Here is a 24,938-nt window from a genome sequence, read left to right on the forward strand (position 1 = left end):
AATTCACTGAATGTAGGTATGAAGAAAGTAAAGGTGAAGTCATATTTATCAGCATCGAGCGGCACTTTATGTATGATAAATCGCTCGCTACTATGAAAACGCTTACGGCTCAGCCACGACATTGGTCTAAGCGCGACAGCGGTGAGCGGCGGCCATACATTGGAGCGAGACACAGCGATGGGACTTTTCATTCGCACGTATGGCTGCCGCTCACCGCTGTCGCGCTTAGACCAATGTCGTGGCCGGGCCGTTAAGCGTCGGAAAGCTGAAAACATGCGTACGCATTTTAATACTATCGAGCGATTTCTCATACATAAAATGATGATAGATGTGACTTCACCCTAAGTTCGTTTTCTCATTATCCGATCCGGTATCGGATTTCGGACCGATATCCCATATATTACATCGCGCCATCTTCGATTTTTTTCCTTTGAAATCCTTCCGAATGTGAAAACGCACTTAACCGCCACAAATGGTAATTAATTATAAGTTACGTTAAGGGTAAGGCCTGAGTGCACGCTTATACCGGACGTACAGCGGGGCGAGCGGTGTGCATACTGTCAAACAATTGAAGTTCATACAAGTGTCCTGAGTAGACGCTTCATAGCGAGCACAAGGGCGAGACCGCTCCGTCGAACGCTTCGCTCCGAGCGTCCACTCAGGCCTTACACTATGAACCATAGAGGGAAGAGTTGTAACTCCAATAAATCAGTAAATGCGGGTTATTTGTATAGGCATAGTTAAGTGACATCTAGCGACAATCACGCGTCAAATAGCGTGAATTATCAGTACCACTACTCGATACTAGGTGGCAACAGTGTCTCGTCTGCCAAAAAATTAATATTAGAACAGTTTACAACTTATATTACAAGCTGAAGGAATTGAAAACAGAATACTGATTAATACTATTGTAAATATTAGCTAAAAATTGGTGAGCATTACTTTTCGTTCGTCGCGACATCTATTGACGCGTGATTGTCGCTAGATGTCACTTAATTATGCCTATGGAGTGTATGGAGTTAACACTCTTCCCTTACTTATTCCTCTATGGCTCCAAGCGTCCACTAAGGGCTTCCACTTAGAACGAAAAAATACTTTTGTTATACAACGTGTTTCCGGTATCACTAAAAACCTCAGAAACCCTGATTTTTATTTTTTTAAACTCATCTAGGGTATTCATCTTTTTATATGATGGTTACTTTTTTTAAATTGAATTTTTAATTTTCTGAACAGCTCTACTTGACTTTTAGCTCTACACTCAATAACATAATTGCTAACTACCATCATAAACCATAAAACTATTTATTTGTGTACGTTACTGCAACGACATAAGGTTTACCAATAGACAGATAAGATGTCACTGTAAAATACTTTAAAGCTTTGTCACAGTCAACTTCAAATTGGACAGGTAATCGCAGTAAGCCAATTTAAACCCAATATTCAAAATGACAAGGTTGTAATTACGTATGAGTTCAATTTGTTATGACCTGACAAACAACGTCAAACTTGTAGCGGAAAAAATAATCGTCCAAGTAACCAACCAGTATTAATACTCCCAAATACTGAAAAAGGTAAACAACCTCTAGCAATGCGATATACACAATGTTGTATTACGAATACAATAGAATAGGCACATAAAAAATAACTAATAACACTAATTTAAATAAAAATATTACCCCCATCAAGATATAGCTCAATCGATTTTACTCTCGATTCTGAACAAACGGTTTTTAGGTTTTTAGTGTTAAGTGAAACACGGTGTAGGTACGTTGGTGCATTTGAACATTAATGCCATAGAGTATTCTGCAGTAACCACATAGGTTTGTGTAATCTAAGTTGTTTTGTCAAATAAAATACGTTATTGTTTTGTACAAAAACTCCTTTTATTTCTTTGGCTCTTAAAACTAAACAAATTATAACAATATTGTAGGTAGTAATGGTAACTCATACATACTTGGCGTAATAAAATATACATTTTCTATTACTAAGGAGATATTAAGGTTTTAAAAATGTGATATTGGTTTGATATTCTCAATGTATCTCGCACTTCGTGATAATACTGACTAATATCAAAACAGTATCATAATTCAAAAACCTTAATTTGTTTGTTTGTTATGTTGTAATTCATTGTCATTTAAATACAATGTATACACATTTTGTGTGTAAGTTTGAGGTAAAAATGTGTAAGTTTAAGGAAAAATGTGTAAATTGATAAGCAGGTATACCTACATACCTACACATGCAGAGATGACTAACCCCCTGCAAAGATTTTAATAAAGCGTTAGCAAACTCTGCATTCAGTGTACTTATGGTAGTTTTAAAATAGTATATTAAGATACAAGTGCGTAAAAAAGGTAGTTCGAAACGAGTGTCGCTAAAATAAAACACGACCTAAGAGAGTGTTTTAAATCGACACTCCCTTCTGTCGTGTTTTAATTTATCGCCACTCCTTTCGCTTCCTTTTTTACGCACTTCTATCGTATGTACTATTACAACGACTGTTTCACATAGTTCTACGAAGGTATGTGCAGTACAGCTAGAGTTCAAGTAGCAAAATGAACTACAGTTATGTCCAAAAGTATACAGATCAAATGAACCGTTAAAGCTGTGCTTCTACTAGAGCTAAGCTCATTAAATCTTCCAGCATTTGTCTGGTGAAAAAGCAGCCTTAAAGCGGCTTGAAATTTCGCAGAAAAGATATTTGAAGTGGACGCTGAGTGTAACCTATGTCTAAGGTTTATATTAGCTTGTACTTTTTCTCCTGTTTATTTCACCAAGTGTGCAGTTTTTCTTATAATCTCTTCGCATTATTCATACCTGTGAACAATAAAAAGTAATACTTTAAAAAACACTAGAAAAACACGCTTTGTCTTGAAATCTAACCGTGGTCAAAGTTCATTACAAGACTTTTCTAAAAAATCCAAAAACAGCTATGATACGATGTCCCATAATGAAGTACTAGTTTATATCTTCCGGCTCCATCATCAGATCAGTTCGACAGTACCATAATTATGCAGCTGCCAATGACGCTACGATCCTTAGAAGATGGTTAAATTAATTAAGGTACAGTGGGGCAAATCTCGACTGGGGGGCAAATGTTTTTTTTTTTTCAATTTACATGTTTTACAATGTTTGCATTATTAAATAGTGTCCACTGGTTATATATGGTAGGCGTGTTCAGTGGATACATGTAGAACTCAACATCATAGTGTGATAATGGAAAAAATGGATTAGTTACAATTGCCCCCCAGTCGAGATTTGCCCCGCTGTACCTTACGTTAGATTCCATTACATAGATACAGCTCGAGCTAATAAAAACGTGTTAAAGTTAATAAAAATGATCTCTTTTCCGTGTACAAAATTTTATTACTCCAATATCACAATTTTTCTCTCAGCCCCTTAATTGCAAAAATTGGGACTGAAACTCGAGTACTTTTATTTGCTGAGCCTATCCCGGCAATACAATGTCGGCAGTTTTTAATGTACTTATTTCTCTTCACATCATGCATTCTAAAAAATGAAGACCAACTAAGAGCAGTTTTCTCTTAGTTGACGTTAAGTTAATTACTACAATTACGATCTTATATAATTCAAATAAAGCTGATTACTAAAAACAACAAGGGAATGTATGATTGAACTAATAACTTAGGTGTTTTGTTATTCCTAACCATTGTACACCTTGAATCAATTATGAACTTGTTAGGCATAACTATGTAACATAGGTTGATTCAATCCTTAGTTGAACTTACTAAGGTAATTTAGTTAACATAATTATTTTTCATGGAATTATTGAACAAGATCTTAATCGATTCAGTTACGTTGCAAAAGTAAGAGCAATCAAAATTACCTTATTCGATTTGTCTAAGATCTTATCAGGCTCGTATGGAATCAAGATGCTTGACTACGACTATCAAAATATTGATAGGAGCAACCAAATTTTTTTTAGAGTGTGAGTTTTGATGAAAGTGCTTGTGAAATTTATCAGGCGTTTGGCTCTGCGAATTTTAACCACTCGCAGAGCCAAACGCCTGATATGATAAGGCTTTGACAAACTTCGTAGAATAAAAATATAGGGTTACTGCTCAGCCACGACAATGGTCTAAGCGCGACAGCGGTGAGCGGCGGCCATACATTGGAGCGAGACACAGCGATAGGACTTTTCATTCGCACGTATGGCTGCCGCTCACCGTTGCCGCGCTTAGACCAATGTCGTGGCTGGGCCGTAATGCTTTCATCGAGAATCCAGTAATTTCTTTAACCTCTCATACGCTTAGGAGCCGAGCTGCTCCATATCGTTTCAACTTGAAAATATGTAATTATTATGATTGATATATAAATAATGCTTCGAGAAAAGGATGGTACGGCCGTGCCTCTTTTCGCTCGACTTGGCGGGGGCACTGCCGTGCCCCCAGATAAATAAATAAATATTATAGGACATTCTTACACAGATTGACTGAGGCCCACGGTAAGCTCAAGAAGGCTTGTGTTGTGGGTACTCAGACAACGATATATATAATATATAAATACATAGAAAACATCCATGACTCAGGAACAAATATCTGTGCTCATCACACAAATAAATGCCCTTACCGGGATTCGAACCCGGGACCGCGGCGCAGCAGGCATGGTCACTACTGACTGCGCCAGACCGGTCGTCAAAATATTATATATGCACGAGTATCTGTTGTTTTACGAATTGTGTAGCACGCCAGCGAAGCGTGCACGTGCACGTCTTTGTGAACGCCCAATTTTAGCAAGTTGAAAGAGTAAATTGTGATGTAGTGACACGTTACATAATGGAACCCATGATACAGTCTACTTCTAACCAATAGGTGGAAGTCGAAAGGTATTATTATAGCTCTAAAATGCAAAGGAATTTCTGAAAGATTGTAACTTAAACGCAGACAAAGCTAACTCAAGACACCTATTTCTACTAAATATAGTAACCAATTTCTATAATTTTGAGGGCTTTTTGAAAGCCTTGTAACTTTCTGTTAAGAACACAGTAGCTTAGAAGACTCACCTATTTCTACTAATATGTAAGTACCTTAAAATAAACGTCTATAAAATGTGAATCTTTCTCACTTGATGGTCTCATCGGATGATCAGCGTTGCACTTCATCCCTTTTTGTTTTGTTATAATTAATATGTAATTGGTCTTGCCTGTGTTCTTGAATAAAAGATATTATCCATACTAATATTATAAATGGGAAACTGTGTGTGTCTGTTTGTTTGTCCGTCCTTCACGGCAAAACGGAGCAACGAATTGTCGTGATTTTTTAAGTGGAGATAGTTGAAGGGATGAAAAGTGACATAGACTACTTTTTGTCTCTTTCTAACGCAAGTGAAGCCGCGGGCATAAGCTAGTATTCTATAATCCGAAGCAAGCCTTTTGAAAGCCTTGTAACTTTCTGTTAAGAATAGCTTAGAAAACTCACCTATTTCTACTAATACACTCGCGCCCCAATCAGTTCCAGCCGTGAGACAGCGCCTCGCTCTCCCAGCCCTTGGATTCCTCCCACCCCTTATGCTCCTCATGGTGCACGTGCACAGGCACGATCTTCTCAACCACCACCTTCTTCTCGACCGGGTACGGCACGTGCTTCACCACGGGAACGTGCACCTCTTTGTACACGGGCACCTCTTTGTACACGGGCACCTCTTTGACGACGGGCACGTGCACTTTTGAGACGTGGTGGTGGTGGATCGTGTGGACTTTGTAGGGGACATGGATTGTTACGTGCTTGCTGTAACAAGAGATATTATAATTTAGCGAATGGTTTTTAATGTTTAAGGCAAAGGTACTTGACTGTAGTTCAAATAAAATATTTTATACCGTGCACGAAATAAATCATCAGATAAATATACGAAAAACATGGACAGAAGTTATTTTTAAATACAATTTCTATTTAATAAGTCTGGTAGAAATATAATAAATTACTGAGTTGACCGAGACGTCACTCAATTCGATTTCATATAAATTCCATATTAGCAAGTCGTTTAAATTCGTTTTGACAGTTCTTAAAAATAAGCTGATTTGACTAGGAGGCAAATGACATTTCGCATAGGTACAAAGTCTCGAAAAACTCATTGGTACGAGCCAGGGAAACCCGCGACCTCCGGATCGAAAGTCGCACGCTCTTACCGCTAAACCACCACTTTTTTTTGTATATAATCTGTATGTAACTATGTAATATATTATGCACAGCTAGCGCGTGACTAGAGTCAGTATTTCATATTAGTCAGTATACATAAAGATTCGCATTAATTTCTTTAGTCAGACTTGATTATTTATTACTATTAAATGATTAAAAATATAGTTTCTTTATGTAAACTGTCTTACTTATGTAAACTTACGTAAATTGAAGCGTAATGTTAGTGTGCATTTACGAAATACCTAAGGTAATATATCAAAGAGGATCAAGTATTATAGAGAGTTACTGTCAAAGTAAAATATGTAATCACAGTGCATAGACTGCCATTTCTCGACACAAGCTTAAAACTTTTAAACCTCAGTTTTGACAATTTGGCCCATATTCTTAGCTTGATGTGTGTTAAATTGTCAAATATTAATATTAGCGCCATCTAGCCGAGCGTCCCCCAGAGGTGTAACGCCACCTAGGCCACCGGACATTTTTCTCTATGGCTTAGAGGTACGTTTTTTTCTTAGACTTTATCCGTCTATACGGAGTTACATATGTCTTTATGTGTTAAATTGTCAAATATTAATATTAGCGCCATCTAGCCGAGCGTCCCCCAAAGGTGTAACGCCATCTAGGCCACCGTACCTATTTAGGTATAATTATATGTTTCTGAAGTAGGGATGTTACGAATATTTGCATTCGCATTCGCATATGCGAATGATTCGCATTCTTTTAAACATTTGCATTGACATTCGCATTCGCTTCAAACGATGCGAATGTTTTGCGAATGCGAATGTGTGCAAGTCGCAGCTTGTTCCTCGCCCGCACCGGCCGCTCCAATTGCTACTTCAGCTCGACTGTCGACTCGCGCATGCGCAGATAGGTCAAATTCGTACGGCGTGAAGTTCGTACTCGGCATTTTGACCAATAGTAACCATTTTAAATTTTTTACCTAGCGGGTTGTTGGTGATTGCTTGGTTTTTATTTTGGTTTTTTATGAAATTCAGCGGTTTTTTATGAGATTCGCATTCGCACATTCGCATTCTGAATATTCGCATTCGCATTCGCGAATGTGACACATGCGACATTCGTGACATCCCTATTCTGAAGTACGTTTTTTAGGGTTCCGTAGTCATTTCTTAGACTGTAGCTGTCTATACGGAGTTATATGTCTTTAAATATATGAATATGGTACGAGTACATTATGCCAGTCCAGTTTTCTCAAATAAAACAGTATGTCGTAGCGTTTCGCAAGACATGAAGTCCACTCCACAACGCTCTTCCGCGTATCGTAACGTAACTTTATAAACGCAATATCTTCTTACGAAATACTTACACACATACGATGTTTCGTAATTAAACTAGTCTGGATAAACGTGAGCTTTATATAAACTAGCTTTTGCCCGCGGCTTCGTTCGCGTTAGAAATAGACCGCTTTCGTAAAACTAGTGCCTACACCAAATCTTGGGATTAGTTGTCAAAGCGGATCCCAGACTGACATGAGCCGTGGCAAATGCCGGGATAACGCAAGGAGGATGATGATGATGATGTTCATTATTTCTGAGTAGGTAAGTACTTACCTAACTGTCGCACTAACCGATATCACAACATGACACTTACACTCATAATATGTGAGTGTGCACGGGAAAACGTCCCACTTTGTCGATTGCTATAAAGCCGCTTTGTCAGTTTATTCATATAAAGGATACAAGTATATCTCGCCCTTATGGTAACCGACAAAGTGGGACGTTTTACTAAACACACACATATTTTCAGCTATCGTTATGTTCGTTTAAGTGAGTATAGATATCAGGCTCCGTAGCCGAATGGCATTTCTCCGACGCCAAACGAAAGCGATACGCCGCTGGCTCTGTCGCGCCAATACGCAAGCGCGATAGAGATAGATATCTACTAGCGCTTCGTTTCGTGAGCGTTTCGTGAGCGATTGTGCCATTCGGCTAGCCACCCTGATAGTAACTGAACGCGACTGATTTAAACAAAAAATCTCATATAACCTATCAATTTTGCATCGAAAATGAAATTCCCGCATGGGAAATGAAATGTCCGAAACATATTTCTGTAACACAACACGAAATATTTTTACAAAAACTAAATCGAAATCGGTTCACCCGTTCGGGAGCTACGGTGCCACAGACAGACACACACACAGACAAACAGACAGACAGACAGACAGACAGACAGACAGACAGACAGACAGACATACAGACAGACAGACACGTCAAACTTATAACACCCCGTCGTTTTTGCGTCGGGGGTTAATAAAGAGGGAATTATTGCCGACGCACAGTGTTTTTTTGAACCCCATTTTTGTTCCATCTCTTTTTTATTCTAAAAATCGTTTCTTTTCATCATTTTAAACACTAGACTAAAACTCCAATTTCAATAAAAATAAATCTAAAGTTGGCCGAATAAAGGGTCACCAGGATCAAAAAAAAAATCAAAGCTCTTAAACTGGACTACTTAATTAAAATCTCATTATATTTTATGCTTACACTCTCAATTAATAATATTCTGACCATTTTTGAACTAGGTGTCATGGGTAGTTTACGAGATAATACCAATTTTATCAATTTTCTGTTTTATTTTTTAGATGGCGCTTACAGCGTTATGAGTGATGTTTATACTTAGATGTTTTTCTAGCACGAACGAAGTGTCTCTAGTGACTTCCTTCCGATATTTAGTTCATCGATAATTTACATTATAATATGTCCATACTTACCAGTGGCGGCTGGTGAAAATTTCTGCTAGGCAACACTGAGCAAAAAGGAACCTACCTTAACATTAGGTACTTTACTAGTAATCAATTTTAGACAAGCCGGTGGGAATCGGCTTGTATGGACCATCCGCTTAGTTATTAATGTCATTAATCATTGCCGTAGCACTGAATCTCGAGTAGTTTCATGTGCTCTGCCTACCCCTTTTAGGGAATATAGGCTTGAATTTATGTGTATATAACATTAATGTTTACTACAAATGTCACATGTTTGAAAATAAATGGACAATAATAAGAAATCGAAACATATTTTTAATACTCGTAGTTTACAATGTAATTATGTCATAATTTCTTACGTGATTATTTAAGATTTTAGAGATTTATTATTAGGGGTAATTAATAACCTTATGTAAGGCTATTTATCGATAAAAGGATTGTCGATGTGTTTATTTGGTCAAGCACTAACAACTTGACGTTCGTGCCAGAAAAATATCTAGGTATAGTGATGTTTAAATACAAAGCGGCGGAACGTAAGCGCCACCGACAATAAAGTCCATTTACCCAGATAACGTAACATTTATTGATGTACTTTTGGCCGGCCTAATAGCCGAAGCACAAGCAGTGCAGTGGCAGTGCCGTTACAAGATGTAATTGTCGGTAGATGGCGCTAGACGTCACCCCAAGACGTGTGTACATAAGGAAAGGCATGGAAAGATTTGCGATGTCCGGCGTGGCTTCCGTAGCTTAATTGGTTAAGAGCCTTGCACGGATTGCAAATGATGCGGGTTCAAGTCCCGCCGGAAGCGTAAATTTTTCCATTTTTTCCTTTAATATAAAAATGTTTAGAATCGTTAGCAGACGTTTCTGCTTGTTAAAAATAAAGCCGAAGCACAGTATAATAAAGAGTACTAACGTACAGTATGGCCACTCCCGCTCCCCGCTGAAAGTGCCGCCCACCCCCTCTCGGTAACCTTGCAGTTACAGTTAAGAACTAAAGATCACTCACGATACGATACTATTTAACTGCGTTTTCATTTATGTTACTGCTGGGAAAATGTTTCAATCAGGATGTCACACTATCATTTAAATTTAAATAAACCCTTTCATTTAAATTTAAATACGTAAGGTACAGCGGGGCAAATCTCGACTGGGGGATAAATTTAACTAATCCATTTTTTCCATTAATTACACTATGATGTTTAGTTCTACATGTATCCACTGAACACGCCTACCATATATAACCATTGGAAACTCTATTTAATAATGCAAACATTGTAAAACATGGCAAAAATGGACTAGTTACATTTACCCCCCAGTCAATTCGTCGCTCCGTTTCGCCGTGAAAGACGGACAAACTAACAGACATACACACTTTCCCATTTATAATATTAGTATGGATAAAATGCAAGTAGACTAACTGATAATCTAAGCTGTACCAAAAAAATCTTATAAAACTGTAAGCAATAAGCAATACCTTCAAAGGTAAGCTAATAATCAAAAAGGATCGAGTATTATAGAGAGTTACTGTCGAAGTAAAATGTGTAATCACAGTACATAGACTACCATCTCTCGACACAAGCTTAAAACTTTTGAACCTCAGTTTTGACAATTTGGCCCATATTCTTAGCTCAAGATACGTTTTAAAATGTCAAATATTAATCTAGCTGAGCGTACCCCAAAGGTATTATGCCATCTAAGCCACTGTACCTTTTTCTGTATGGTACTGAGGTACGTTTTTTTCTTAGACTTTATCTGTCTATACGGAGTTATATATGTCTTTGCTAATAATGAATATTGCCTGCCTGCGGCGTTGCCGTAGGACCGCAATTATATTTCCCGGTCGGTATGTAAAGAAAACTGTAAAACTCGTTTCATAAACGAAAGGTTTAATAAACTTTTTCAGGGGCAACTTTAAAACTATATTATAAATGGGAAAGTGTGTGTGTCTGTTTATTTATCCGTCTTTCACGGCAAAACGAAGCGACGAATTATGATTTTTTAAATAGAGATAATTAGTTGACGGGATATAGACTCATACTTTTTGTCTCTTTCTAACTTCCCACTTCCCTAAAATGGGGGGTGGAAGTTTATATGGATCATTCCGCAATTTTTGAATTTGACTCGAGCGAAGCCGCGGGCATAATCTAGTCTACAATTATAGTTTTGAAAAAGCGCTGGTGGTTCGAATCCCGGCTCGTAGCGATTCGTTTTTCGGAATTGAAGTACGTGCGAAATGTCGTTTGATATTTGTCACTCGCTTTTCGGTGGAGGAAAACATCGAGAGGAAACCGGACTAATCACAAGGCCTAAGGCCTTCGGGTTGGAAGGTCAGTGGCAGTCGCTTTCATAAAAACTAGTGCAATCAGTAACTATCTTTTTAACCGACTTCAAAAAAAGGAGGAGGTTCTCAATTCGACTAAATTTTTTTTTTTTGTATGTATGTTACTCGATATCTCCGAGAATCATGGACAGATTTTCAAAATTTTCTTTCCTTATCTTAAGTCTTTTTTAAGTGTCTCCCCAAAGATCCACTTTTACTTTAATTTTAAACAATAATATCTTTCAGATATAGTTAATCACATCACGATTAACTCATTTCATCCACATATTTATACGAATCGGAAGCGTAACGCCATCATATCGCGATCTCTCATTATAATTAATTGGCTGTTTTAATGTATTCCACAAAAGAACCAGACGGAGTTATTTTTATAAAAGCAATATTACACAGATCTCAGAGATAATGAGTACAAAAACAAAACATTCTACGTTTTCTATACTTCGTAAGTTTTTCTATACTTCGTTCTGTCCCCCCATATTTACACGTTTATAAATTTTCTTCCCGTGGGTGTCGTAGAAGGCGACTATGGGATGTGGGTTAAATTGTGGCGTCGGCGAGAGGCTGGCAACCTGTCACTGCAATGTCACAGTTTCGTTTTCTTTCAACCCCTTATTTGCCAAGAGTGGCACTGAAGCTTTAGTAGTTTCATGTGTTCTGCCTACCCCTTTATGGGATACAGGCGTGATTGTATGTATGTATAAATTTTGTCCAAGAACACGGTAAACTAAAGCCTCCATGGAGCCTCCATGTATGACTCCTGAGTACACGCTCCTATTGGGAGAACAGTGCATTGTCAAACAATTGAAGTTCATACAAGTGTCCTGAGTCGACGCTGCATAGGGTGGACGCACGCTCGCCTGCCCGCTGCACGCCCCGCTCCGAGCGTCCACTCAGATCTTAGTCCGTTTCACATTTCATCACATGTCGGAAGGATTTCAATGGAAAAATCCAAGATGGCGCCTGTAATGTATGGGATATCAGCCCTACATCCGATCCAAGATGGCGCCTGTAATGTATGGGACAGCCCTACATCCGATCCAAGATGGCGCCTGTAATGTATGGAATATCAGCTCTACATCCGATCCAAGATGGCGCCTGTAATGTATGGGATATCAGCCCTACATCCGATCCAAGATGGCGACTGTAATGTATGGGATATCAGCCCTACATCCGATCCAAGATGGCGCCTGTAATGTATGGGATATCAGCCCTACATCCGATCCAAGATGGCGCCTGTAATGTATGGAATATCAGCTCTACATCCGATCCAAGATGGCGCCTGTAATGTATGGGATATCAGCCCTACATCCGATCCAAGATGGCGACTGTAATGTATGGGATATCAGCCCTACATCCGATCCAAGATGGCGCCTGTAATGTATGGGATATCAGCCCTACATCCGATCCAAGATGGCGCCTGTAATGTATGGGATATCAGCCCTACATCCGATCCAAGATGGCGCCTGTAATGTATGGGATAGCCCTACATCCGATATCGGATCGGTTAATGTGAAAACGCGCTTACTAATGAGTTTATAAGTACAACTGTCAGTCACTGTTACTCATGAGTTACGTAAGCTGTGTTATACATATCAATCTGTCTGTTAATGAGAGCGAGTTGAGTAATTAATAATTGTTTACTGTTAGCGTTATCTTTGCGATTGCTTGTAACAGTTGTAAGACATAACAGATCTTTGCGAAATCAGGTTGTATTGGTCACTGCTTTAGAGACTAATGTCATATTGTAAGTGTACGAAAAATTAAATGGAAGTAGTTATTTGACATGAGTTTGATATACTTAATAGTTATGCTTATAACTTACTAGCTTTTGCCCGCGGCTTCGCTCGCGTTAGAAAGAGACAAAAAGTAGCCTATGTCACTCTCCATCCCTTCAACTATCTCCACTTAAAAAATCACGTCAATTCGTCACTCCGTTTTGCCGTGAAAGACGGACAAACAAACAGACACACACACTTTCCCATTTATAATATTAGTATGGATTTGGTGTGGTACTGTCACGGACTTTAATATGCTAGTTTCCTACTAGTCAAATCAGCTTCTTTTTAAGAACTGTCAAAACGATTTGCTAATATGGAATTACTGAGGAGTGACGTCACGGTCAATTCATTTACTTTATATCTTTCTCTTTGACTTATTAAATAGAAACTATGTTTAAACATAACTACTGCCCATATTTTTCTTCTAATTATGTGGTGCTTTATTTCGTGCACTGCATAAAATATTTTATTTTAAGTATAGGAAATAATGTTGAACCAATTCTAGCTCATTTTATACTGGAGATTTCAGAGTTAAGCATAGTTTAAGCTATGACGATCCAGTATAAAATGAGCTAGAAGTGGATCAACAATAAAATTAAAGCGCGTGACTGTACATCGGATTTGCTTTCCCTGTATAATATTGCGTAAAAAATTAAAATCAGGTGATTAGGTATTTGAGCATTTCTTTTTTTTGCCACTTTTATGAAATGTGATATTTTTGAAAAAAAAATGCTATTTCTACTCAGAATTACTAGCCTTTTCAATCCTAGTAGTTAAAAAAATTGTCCCATACGATTTACCGTACATTTTGTATGGGGTAACAAAAGAGGAAAGTAACAAAAATGTATTGAAGTACTGGGACACTTTTTGTCTCCCAGTGAGATTGAAAGTACTCGTGATTCTGAGTACTATTGACCTAAAATTCCCTAAAACAATAAAAAAAAATTATTGGCAAAAAAAAAAAAGAAATGCTCATTTAATAATTATAAACCCCTGATCAGTACATACTCGTAGTTACATACCTACCTATATCCTAATCTACAAAAAAATAATTAATATGTGCCTTTTTTTATTTATTTTAAAAATTGTTCAAAAGATAAACTGACTGTTCAAAAAACGGACTTAGTGCCATAAGCATTTTAAGGAGAATAAAATATGACTACGCGCCATCTTGCGGAATTACATTAGAACTATATTCTTCATACTAAACTGAACTGTCACTCCATACATCAGAATAACAGCGCCCTCCTGACAATCCATACTAATATTATAAAATGGGAAAGTGTCTGTTTGTTTGTCCGTCTTTCACGGCAAAACGGAGTGACGAGTTGACGCGATTTTTTAAGTGGAGATAGTTGACGGGAGTGAGAGTGACATAGGCTACTTTTGTCTCTTTCTAACGCGAGCGAAGCCGCGGGCAAAAGATAGTAGTCATATATTTCTGATAAGACTTTAGTAAAAGAGATAAATCAAAGATATCGTTCTACTCACTTGCACCTACTGATGTGCCGACGAAAAGTTTCCAAAATTCTGAAATTTTCACATAGGAAAACTTCGGAAACTTTCCATACTTTGTATGGACAATTGTATGGATGGAAACTTTCTATTTCATAAATTTAAATTCCCTTTATTTTTCGTGAAAGTTTTGTGAATTTTTCAAGAAATTTAAGATTTTTTTGGAAAGTTTCCGCAACTTGCACTTTACTATTTGCACCCACAGATGACATGCATGACATGCATCCAAATGACATTGTCATGCACGGGCATACACTAACTACATTCAAATGTAATCAGAATGACATAAAACGAATTTCACTTGATTACGGAGAAAGTCCACTGCTGACCGAATTTATACCTTATTGAAAGGACATTAGCGAGAAAGATGATGAGATGAGTATCTAGCCAACATCATGATCGCTTACGCTTTTCTTAGCTAGCTGTCCCTATCGCTCTTCTGTTCGCGACAGAGCCAGATTGCGCTTCGATCGCCATGAAAAAACGTGTTTTTGTCTAATTTGTATGTTATTTCTACTAATAAATAAATATTGTAGGACATTGTAGTGTAGTGTTACACAGATTGGCTGAGGCCCACGGTAAGCTCAAGAAGGCTTGTGTTGTGGGTACTTAGACAACGATGTATATAATATATAAATACATACATAGAAAACATCCATGACTCAGGAACAAATATCTGTGCTCATCACATAAATAAATGCCCTTACCGGGATTCGAACCCGGGACCGCGGCGCAGCAGGCAGGGTCACTACCGACTGCGCCAGACTGGTCGTCAACACTCATACTCATAATCACTAGCTTTTTCAATTTTAATAGGTCTAATCTAAACGTATCTTACATGATACACGTTAAACTTTCTAGAGACATATTCAAATAATTACTGAACTGTTACATTTGTACGGGTCTAGTTTAGCCGTCGCGTGAACTCCTATATGCCTGAAGAGGGGCCTCCGAATTGGCCCAAAACATGTGGCAGCAATAGCGATATAATAACGTGAGTACGTACAACCGTAGATTCATTAATTATGTGTGTTACTTGTTCTGTTTCCTATTATGTTATCATTTCTATATAGTTTGTGTAGAGCAACAAAAGAGGAATGTATGAAAATTCTCAGACGTGATCCTGATCACAGAATTTCTATCTCAATAGGAGAAAAAAAGCGTCTCGTATTTTCCATACATTACTCGTTTGTTACTCTTTATAATAGAACTAACCAAAAATTCAATTAAAAATATAAAAATAAAAACAACGCTGGAAAAAAACACTCGTAACGTCAACGATGGTCACATCGGCTAGACTTAGCTGTTTCGTAAGAGACAAAGGATTAAAGTTCCTAGAAAACTACTTGTGTAATCTAATTTAGTTTAGGTTAAGAGAGAGGGACGGAGCTATGTAACTGCTATAGCTGTGTCCCTTTCTCTCAACCTAAACTGAACCTCTTTAGTACGTCATGGTAACCCCCCTGTTCTTACTACGAGGCAGTAAAGTTTCCTTTTAGCGAGTGAGACGCATATAAACTACACTTACTGTCTAATCACTTTCTATGCCTAAAAATCAAAAAGTGGCAGCATTGTAGTGTCGTTCCTTTCAAATCAATACTCCTGAGAAAGCGCTGGTGGCCTAGCGGTAAGATCGTGCGATTTTCGATCCGGAGGTCGCGGGTTCGAACCCCGGCTCGTACCAATGAGTTTTTCGGAACTTATGTGCGAAATGTCATTTGATATTTGCCAGTCGCTTTTCAGTCAAGGAAAACATCGTGAGGAAACCCGACTAATTCCAATAATGTAAAGGCGAAAATTCCCGATTCGAAAAATATTCGAAATTCGAAAAATATACCTACTCCAGAAAATGGCTCTAGTTACGACTTGGATCGGATATGACCAAGCCAAAACGCCGTTTTTGTTGGAATAATTAATTTCTAGTTAATAAGTTGGCACGATTTTGATATCGCCTTTGTAAAAGGTTAACTAAATGTTATAATACTTATAATTGAATATAAATTTGACGTCTAAAATAACATTTGCACCTGCGAATCTATTAATATCATTGCAAACTTATGTTGGACGGGCTCTAAGTTTATCTCATTATAGCTCATATCTATATAATTATAGTAATATTACGTAGTATATGCAGTACACTGTATGTGCGGATTCCGGAAACTGATTGTGCGGTTAGTTCGCGTAACTATTATTTTATTTCCTAATAAACGTAAACAATTGAAAATGAATCACATTATTATCAGTTATACAGTTTTAATAAATGCCCGCATGGTGGTATCACACTGTATCAGAGTTCAAATCTATTATGCTTCCAATTTTATCACTTTAAGACATCTGTTCTCACACTGACATACTTGAGAAATGTCTTATCCACGTGGAAAAATTGGAATGTTAACTGTTATATGAGAAAACAAAGGAATTTGAAATGGTCATTTTTTTCAAGCGCTGGTGGCCTAGTGGTAAGAGCATGCGACTCAATCCGGAGATCGCGGGTTCGATTCCCGGCACGTAACAATGAGTTTTTCGGAACTTATGTGCGAAATGTCATTTTTAATTTGCCAGTCGCTTTTCGGTGAAGGAAAACATCGGGAGGAATTCGACCTAATCCCAATAATAAGGCTAGCTACCCTCCGGGTTGAAAGGTCAAATGGCAGTCGCTTTCGTAAAACTAGTTTCTACGCCAAATCTTAGGATTAGTCAAAGCGGATTCCAGGCTCTCACGAGCCGTGGCGAATGCCGGTTTTTTTTTATTTTATTATAATGGGCTTACTCTTGGTCACAGACTAGCCAAAGGCAAAGACGTGGCCTACGATGGAGTGAGCTCGCCCAGAAGATGCCTGTTCACTCTTGATAACGCAAGAAGGATGATGAGTTGATGATTAATTCAATTAAAATAGGTGCTCACAGTATTTTTAAAGAGCTATCAAAGCGCCTCGTCGATGCAACAGGAGACATTTTTTTTTATTGCCATCCAACATGGCAATGCCGCCAATTTTTTAGCGTATATTGAAATTGTTAATTTATATTGTAGTAATGTAGTAATTGTTCCTTCATGATATCACGTCAAGATACACATAAAAAAAACAACATCGTTTACCATTTCTATTACTTAGAAAAAGCCGTATTCTTTCCGCTAATGTTGCACTAATGATATTCAACGAGGTTGTTTGAACTTATTAATAAATATGAATGTGTTATTAATAGATTACACATGGTTTTGTAATAAGATTATAGCGGTTTTCGTAGGCCTTGACAGTTTTACGTAATCTTCGAGAAGGTTCGATGGTGATCCAGTTTTCGATATTGCACATCCCTTTCGCTTTTAATTCCCGTTCGGAAAATACCTATTATTCTCTCTTTATATTTGAGATTGTTTAATGTTATTTTTATTGAGAATAACAATTTTTTTTTGTTTTTTATCATGCAGAAACGTCTGCGAGCGATATTACATATTTTTAAATTAAAGGAAAAATGGAAAAATTCACACCTCCGGCAGGACTCGAACCTGCGACCTTTGGCCTTGCCGGGGCCATCGCGCTTACCAACTGCGCCACGGAGGCCTGCTGGATGTGTGCGAATTTATCCATGCCTTTCCTCAATTCTCAACCGCCTTAGGGTGGCGTTATAGCAAACATCTACCCGTAAGAATATCGCAGGTTCGAGTCTTGCCGGAGGTGTGAATTTTTCCATTTTTCCTTTAATTTAAAAATAAATAACAATTTTGTTATCCTTATATAGGAAAAAGATGGACAATTGATAGTTTTGACACGGACAGTTATATGGAGCATTCCCGTACAAACGCATCATGTTTCGTGTGTTGCGATTTTTTTTCGGCGATTAAAGAATGCAGTCGGTTTTCTGTGCATAATTCTGCTCATTTACTTCAGAAGGGGTCTTCTGAAAAAGGGTTTTTACCCCAGCCAATTCGGGGAAAATAGGGATGACGACTTCATAAAAAAAATGGCATTCTGTTTAGTCCGTCAGTTAGATCGTCCAAAAATACTGAACACATATTTTCGCTATTTCTAATTAATGCAAAAAATACAAAGATTTAGAGCAACAAAGTTCCGGAGTGGGGGCTTGTGACGTCACTTCTAAGTAAAAATTGTACCTAGGCGTGACGTCGCGCGAAACTTCAACGCACCGTCGTCATTTTTCGTGTATGAGGAAAAAGAAAAAATACGTGTCTAAAATTCTTTGATAATTTAACGGGTTAATTAGTTTTTTTTAGTCGTCTCGCCTATTCGCGTTTGTACGGGACATGGGTAGATTTTTTCATGGAATGCTCCTATGAGTATTATTTATTGTGTTTTTAACACCTTGGTACACTAAACGCGTATAGTCGTAATCCCATTGTTCTTTCCATTGTGTCTGGAGTAGTGTCCTGCAAGTTGTTAAATAAGCTGTGTTTAAAAACATCCAACTTGTCTCGCTGTTCAAAATAAGGCTAACCGAAACGTATAACGACACTTTTTCGAATCTTTCGGCCCCAAAAGCGAGTGAGCGATGACAAAAGATGAAACAAAAGATAGTTGCTCCTGTGTAAATAAAAGAGAGAGCGAGCAATCTATTTTTCCCTCACTAGCTCGGAAACACGTGTTTTGTCCTTTAATACCAGCGCAGCGGGTAAAAACGCATTTTATCCACTAGTGGGTAAAGTAATTTGACCTTGAATAAAGTCAAATTAACTGCTTTAAAATTGATAAAAGTAGGTGAATCTAGTAATAAAGATGATTTACCACCTGTAGAACTACTGGAAGCAGTGATAAACGCATTTTTTGCGTTGTAGTTTCCTCGCTATAGTGAGGGGAAAAGTTTTGTGTTACACTCGGGTGCAAATGTATTTTACTTCTCGTGTGTTAAAAAAACTCGCAAGTTCAGGATTCTATTCTCGAACCACTCGCTTCGCTGTTGGTTCAACTATAGAATCCTTTCACTTGCTCGTTTTTCAATTCCACACTCGGCGTTAAAATACAACTTTGCACCCTTTTATAACAAATAACTACATATTTCATCGCTCGGCGCGGTGATGAACTATAAACTATAAACACGGGACTACGTTATATTTTGTTCGTTTCCATCGCCAATAGCTTATCGCTTGATGTAGGATCAAGTAGTGCGAAAAGATTTGCCTTCGTACTATTACGGAAACGTACGAACGTGTCATGCTAGTTCAGTCAATGTCAGTACAAGATGTACTGACATTGACTGAACTAGCATGACAAACATGAACGTTTCCGGAAAAATACTAAGGAAACCCTTTTCGAACTACATCTGTATACGCTTTTTGTGGGACCAGTGCTTACATATACTGCTAATATCTGGGCAACCGAGCTTCGCTCGGTTCTGTTTTGTATCCTTGACATGTGTCGCCATCTAGTTCAAAAATGAATAGTACCTACATCGAGCGAAAGAATTCTCAGCCTTAACAACACAACTACTCCACACGAGATGGCGCGCATTTCGCCACAAAAACTCAAATAGTGTATTTTCTATTCGTTTTAGCCTTGACCTGTGTCGCCATCTAGTGTTTGCAATAAATAGTACTTACATCGACCGAAAGAATTCTGTCTTAACAGTACAGCTACTGCACACGAGATGGCGCGCGAAGAAAAACGCATGAAAACTCGAAAATTCGCGTTTTCCGGGACCTAAGGATAAGTTAGACCGATTTTTCACCTCCAAAAACCCCCACATAACAAATTTCTGCGAAATCGTTAGAGCGGTTTCCGAGATCGTCAGTGTAAATAAATATATATATAAATAAATAAATAAATAAATAAATAAATATACAAGAATTGCTCGTTTAAAAGTATAAGATTTACTAAAGACATAATGTAACTCTCAACTCAAAATCATAATGAAAAAGGTACGGTGGCTAAGATGGCGTTACGCCTTTGGGGAACGCTCGGCTAGATGGCGCTAATAAAAATATTTGACATTTTAACACATATCAAGCTAAGAATATGTATGTGTATTTTATTTATATATTTGTATTATACTAATATATATGTAGGTTTATTTATTGTATTTGTGTATGTTTATTTTATAATAGTAGGTATCGACTTGTATTTAATCATTACAATCTCATACAGGCTCTATAATATTGTGCACCAAACTAACTATCTCTGTTTTGCCCAATGGTTGACTGGTAGAGAATGCCTTAAGGCGTTAAGTCCGCCATTTGTACTTTTTATTGATAATTTGTGCAATAAAGTTTAAATAAATAAATAATAAATAAATATGGGCCAAATTGTCAAAACTGAGGTTCAAAAGTTTTAAGCCTGTGAAAAACTACAAAACACCCTTAAAACAATTCCAAAATTTAGTTTTAGGTACCAACTTATATTTATGTGTTGTTATATTAATAGTATTTGATAGTTAATACATCGACTTGATGTAGGTAGACGTAATGAATGTAATGATTCCAAAGTTACAACATCTATATGATGAACTATTCCATAATCTCCTCATAAATATGTACTCATATCATCTCAAGATTAAAATTAACTAAACTTTTTATGTTCGAGACTTTCCTTCCATTTCTAAAAATTCTGTCTAAGGAACAGAACTGTCACCGTCACGAAAACAAACTTTTGCTAGAAAATTGGGTTAGGTTAGGTTAGAACTGCGACCCTCACGGAAACAAACTTTTGTGAGAAAAGTGGGTTAGGTTAGGTTAGAACTGTGCCACCCCCCTCCCGAAGGTGCCCACCTTGCCGTGGTGGGGGCTTAGTAACCGTGGACTGGTCACCCACGGCGAAGCTTAAGAGGTACCCAGGGCCGGCTTGTTGCTGGGCGAGCTGGCCCGAGGAGGATGCTCCAAATGGGCTTGTAAAGCCCACTTGAGACGCATTTGGGAGGACTGCCGTGGGAGGAAGATCCGGCAGTATGGGATGCCGCTCTGTGCCCTCCCACGGTAGCCGAGGTGGGATCTCAGGAGGAGAGGCGTGATGGTATAGCGGTGCGCCACTCTCCCTACCCCTGCGACCTTGGCGGGGCCGCTCCGCTGTAGCGGCATTGGTGGGGCCGCAAGGGAAGAGGAGTGCCGGTATTACGGTGCGCCGTTCTCCCTATCCTTTGCGGCCGACTAGGTTAGCGGTGGAACCAAAGACCATGTCCACCGCCGGGCGCCGGAACTCTTCTGGCGCCCATGGAACCTGCGGGTGATGGATCGGGAGTCCCATCACCCACCTAAACGAGGTTCCGAGCTGGAAGGCCCTCCCGTGTTCCGAGGGCCTTCAGCGGAGTAAGCTGCCTAAGCAGTCTTCGAGAAGGGCCCGCAAGGGCAACGCTGACGGGGTATCGGAGGCCTGCAACCGAGTGCCCGAAACCCCGTCCAAAGAGCGAGCGGCGGAACGCCCCAGGGGTTTAGTCCGTGCGAGTCGGACATGCCCACTGGCTTCTCCCGGGCCAGTGGGATCCATAACGGATTCCCCTGGGTCGAAAAAAAAAAAAAGGTTAGAACTGTGCCCAAGGAGGCGGCCATCGTTGAGTCTTGGGGGCAAAGTAATGTTCAGTGGACGTTAGGGTTGAGCATGAGGTGGAACAACTCGGAGCTGCGCTGATTCGCATCTGCGACGCAGCGATGCCTAGAGCAAAACTTCTTTCGACGAAACGACGGGTGTACTGGTGGATACCAGAACTCATTGCTAGAATTCACTGCCAGAATCAATTGCGAAACGCTTGCGTGGCTGCGCGCCGTCAATACACAAGAAGTAGAAGAAGGCGCATCCGAGTTCAAGAAGAGGAAGATGCTTTTTACGAATTGTACAGGGCCGCTCGTAAAACGCTGCATAATGCTATCGCGCAGGCCAAAGAGGCCAGGGAAGCGCTCAACAGGGATCCATGGGGCAGATCGTATCGGAGCGTAAGGCAAAAGCTCAGGCCCTGCCCCCCCCCCCACTGACCAGCAGTCTCGAGCCAGATCTTTTGGAACGAGTTGTCAGTGCTCTTTTCCTAGACAGGGGCGGCTTTGTGCCACCAGCTATGGCATCTGGTTGTGCCATACCACCAGACGTGGTTAGAGAGGTACCGCCAGTCACGGAGGTCGAACTGAGTGTTGCTGTCTTGAAACTCCGCTCCAAAAAGACAGCACCCGAGCCAGACGGCATACCTGGGCGAGCCCTGGTAGTCGCGCTCAGCGAGATGGAGGAAAGAGTCAGAAACCTTTTCACTGCGTGCCTAACCCAGGGCGTTTTCCCGATAGGTGGAAAACAGGCAAGTTGGTGCTCCTTCGGAAGAACGGGCGCCCACCTGATCAGCCGTCAGCATATCGCCCCATAGTGCTGCTTGACGAGACGAGCAAGGTCTTCGAAAGTATAGTCGCCGCCCGTCTCGTTAAGAGCATGCAGCCGGGTCTGAGCGATTGCCAATATGGCTTCCGTCCGCAGCGATCGACACTAGACGCAATTGCCCACGTAAGGGACTTCGCAGAAGAGGAGATCTCCCAGGGTGGGACTGTGATGCCTGTGTCACTAGACATTTCGAATGCATTCAATACCTTACCCTGGGAGACAATAAAGGCGGCACTCAAATATCACAATGTGCCCAATCATCTACAAAACACAGTGGCGGAATACTTTGCCGGGCGGCTTGATTTTCCTTCCATTTCTAAAAATTCTGCTATCCCAAATATTTTTTTACTTATAATAATGTTACTCACTGGTGATGACCACCGGGCACCGGGGTAGCCACGACGAAAGCAACCACAAGGGATACGAGCTGGAAAGAAACAGTGTTTATTACGCACTAGAACCACAGTATAATAAAAAAGTACTATCTTAAGATCGTGCTAGAGCTATACAGTAGTGCGAAAAGATGTTTGTACTCAAATAGGCTAACAAAAAAAAATTGTTACGGAAACGTACGAACGTGTCATGCTATTTCAATCAGTCTCAGTACACGATGTAACATTGACTGAACTCGCATGACAAATACGAACGTTTCCGGAAAAATACGAAGGAAACCCTTTTCGCACTACATCTGTACACGACTTTCTTGCTTATGCTGTATGGATGTGGATACATATATTTAATATAGACGGTCAACCAAACCACGGTACTAAAAAAATGGCGCGGAATTCAAATTTCCTATGGGAATCAACCCTTAGCCACACATTTTTGAGTGTTATGGCTTTGGCTCGTCAATAATTCCGCCAATGTTAAAGTTTAGGAAGGCACGTGTTTTATGAAGACGGAGAATCCTACATTTTTCAAATTTGTCAAGTTTTGGTTGACCGTCTATACTTTGACTATAAATTGATAGATAGATAGCTTCATTAGCATCACATTCAAATCAACTCGTAATAATAAGTGATTTAAAGTATTATGTTTAGAACACAGTCAGTGGGTCACTAATATAAATACTCAGAGCGCTTGATATGATAATGTCTTCTTCAAATTTTTGTGAGCATATTCATCGCTCTGATCTGATCGAGAAGACCGCACGGTAAAAAAATGGACCAAAATGTTTATAACATAATTATAGCAAATTATACATATGGGTATTTTATACCAATAAATAATAATAAACAATCGCAATGGTCAATAAAATAATATATACAATGTTGAATGGCAATGCCTAGTAAGAGTTTTAAGAGCCTTTTTAAGGTGAGACTAAAAAACTATACAAATATAGAATACATTTTAAAATAGGCTCGTGTTATCACTTTTAGTTTGTTAAATATAACTGTATACTTGTATAGTCACTTATTATTTGTTTAAAACAAAACACTTCACTTATTAAACCAGATAAACATTGCCAATTAAAAAAAGACACTAGAAAAAAATTTTGCGCAGCAAAATAGATCACCGTCCACATATTTTTGAGCGTAAAAAAACTTTTTTGCGTCGTTTAATCACTCACTAATAATCACACAACTTACAGCGAGTTTCGCGTACATCTTGTCTGATGCTGGAATGATTGTGTGTGTTCACTGAAAACTTAGAAGTAGGTATGCCTCACAGTCAGACGGACGGGGCATATATACTTTGGTTTACGTAAGGCCTCCCTCCTTGCAAGCGGGGAGTGACTCTCGCGTTTGCGTTCGGGCGCGAACGAAACATATTCCACTTAGTGTTTGTTTGTGTTCGTAGAGGGCGATTTTTGAATCTCGCATACGGGATTTTGTCACTAAAATACCGGTTGAAAACGGTGACTTGTTTATTATTTTCAGTGACAATTTTCTGAATTCGAACGCGTGGGACTCAAAAATCGGCCCGCAGGCATTATCACTGGATTTGAATTTTTTTAAAGGTATATTTAAAAAAACATCATTTGGGTTACTCGTATTTTGATTTAAAACAACGACATTTAATACACAAATTATATTGCACAAATTTCAGAATATTTAATAGAAAATTAAATGATTAAGGTGTATTCGGGTAATGCCGTTAATCGGATAATTTTGAAATTCAAATGATAAT

The 24,938-nt window shown here is 38.9% G+C and overlaps 1 protein-coding gene across 1 annotated transcript; it reads right to left on the reverse strand.

Moving 5' to 3' along the window:
• Nucleotides 1-1,864: 1,864 nt before the first annotated feature.
• LOC125241873 lies at nucleotides 1,865-24,473 on the reverse strand. The gene is made up of 4 exons (XM_048150557.1): nucleotides 24,398-24,473; nucleotides 23,177-23,235; nucleotides 5,439-5,747; nucleotides 1,865-2,817 (listed from the first exon to the last, which is right to left on the reverse strand). Exons 1-3 carry the CDS (start codon nucleotides 24,413-24,415, stop codon nucleotides 5,468-5,470), a joined length of 357 nt encoding a protein of 118 aa, XP_048006514.1. The 5' UTR covers nucleotides 24,416-24,473; the 3' UTR covers nucleotides 1,865-2,817; nucleotides 5,439-5,467.
• Between the last annotated feature and the right edge of the window lie 465 nt (nucleotides 24,474-24,938).

Source organism: Leguminivora glycinivorella, chromosome Z (genome assembly GCF_023078275.1).
Source record: "Leguminivora glycinivorella isolate SPB_JAAS2020 chromosome Z, LegGlyc_1.1, whole genome shotgun sequence".
NCBI classification, from domain to species: domain Eukaryota; kingdom Metazoa; phylum Arthropoda; class Insecta; order Lepidoptera; family Tortricidae; genus Leguminivora; species Leguminivora glycinivorella.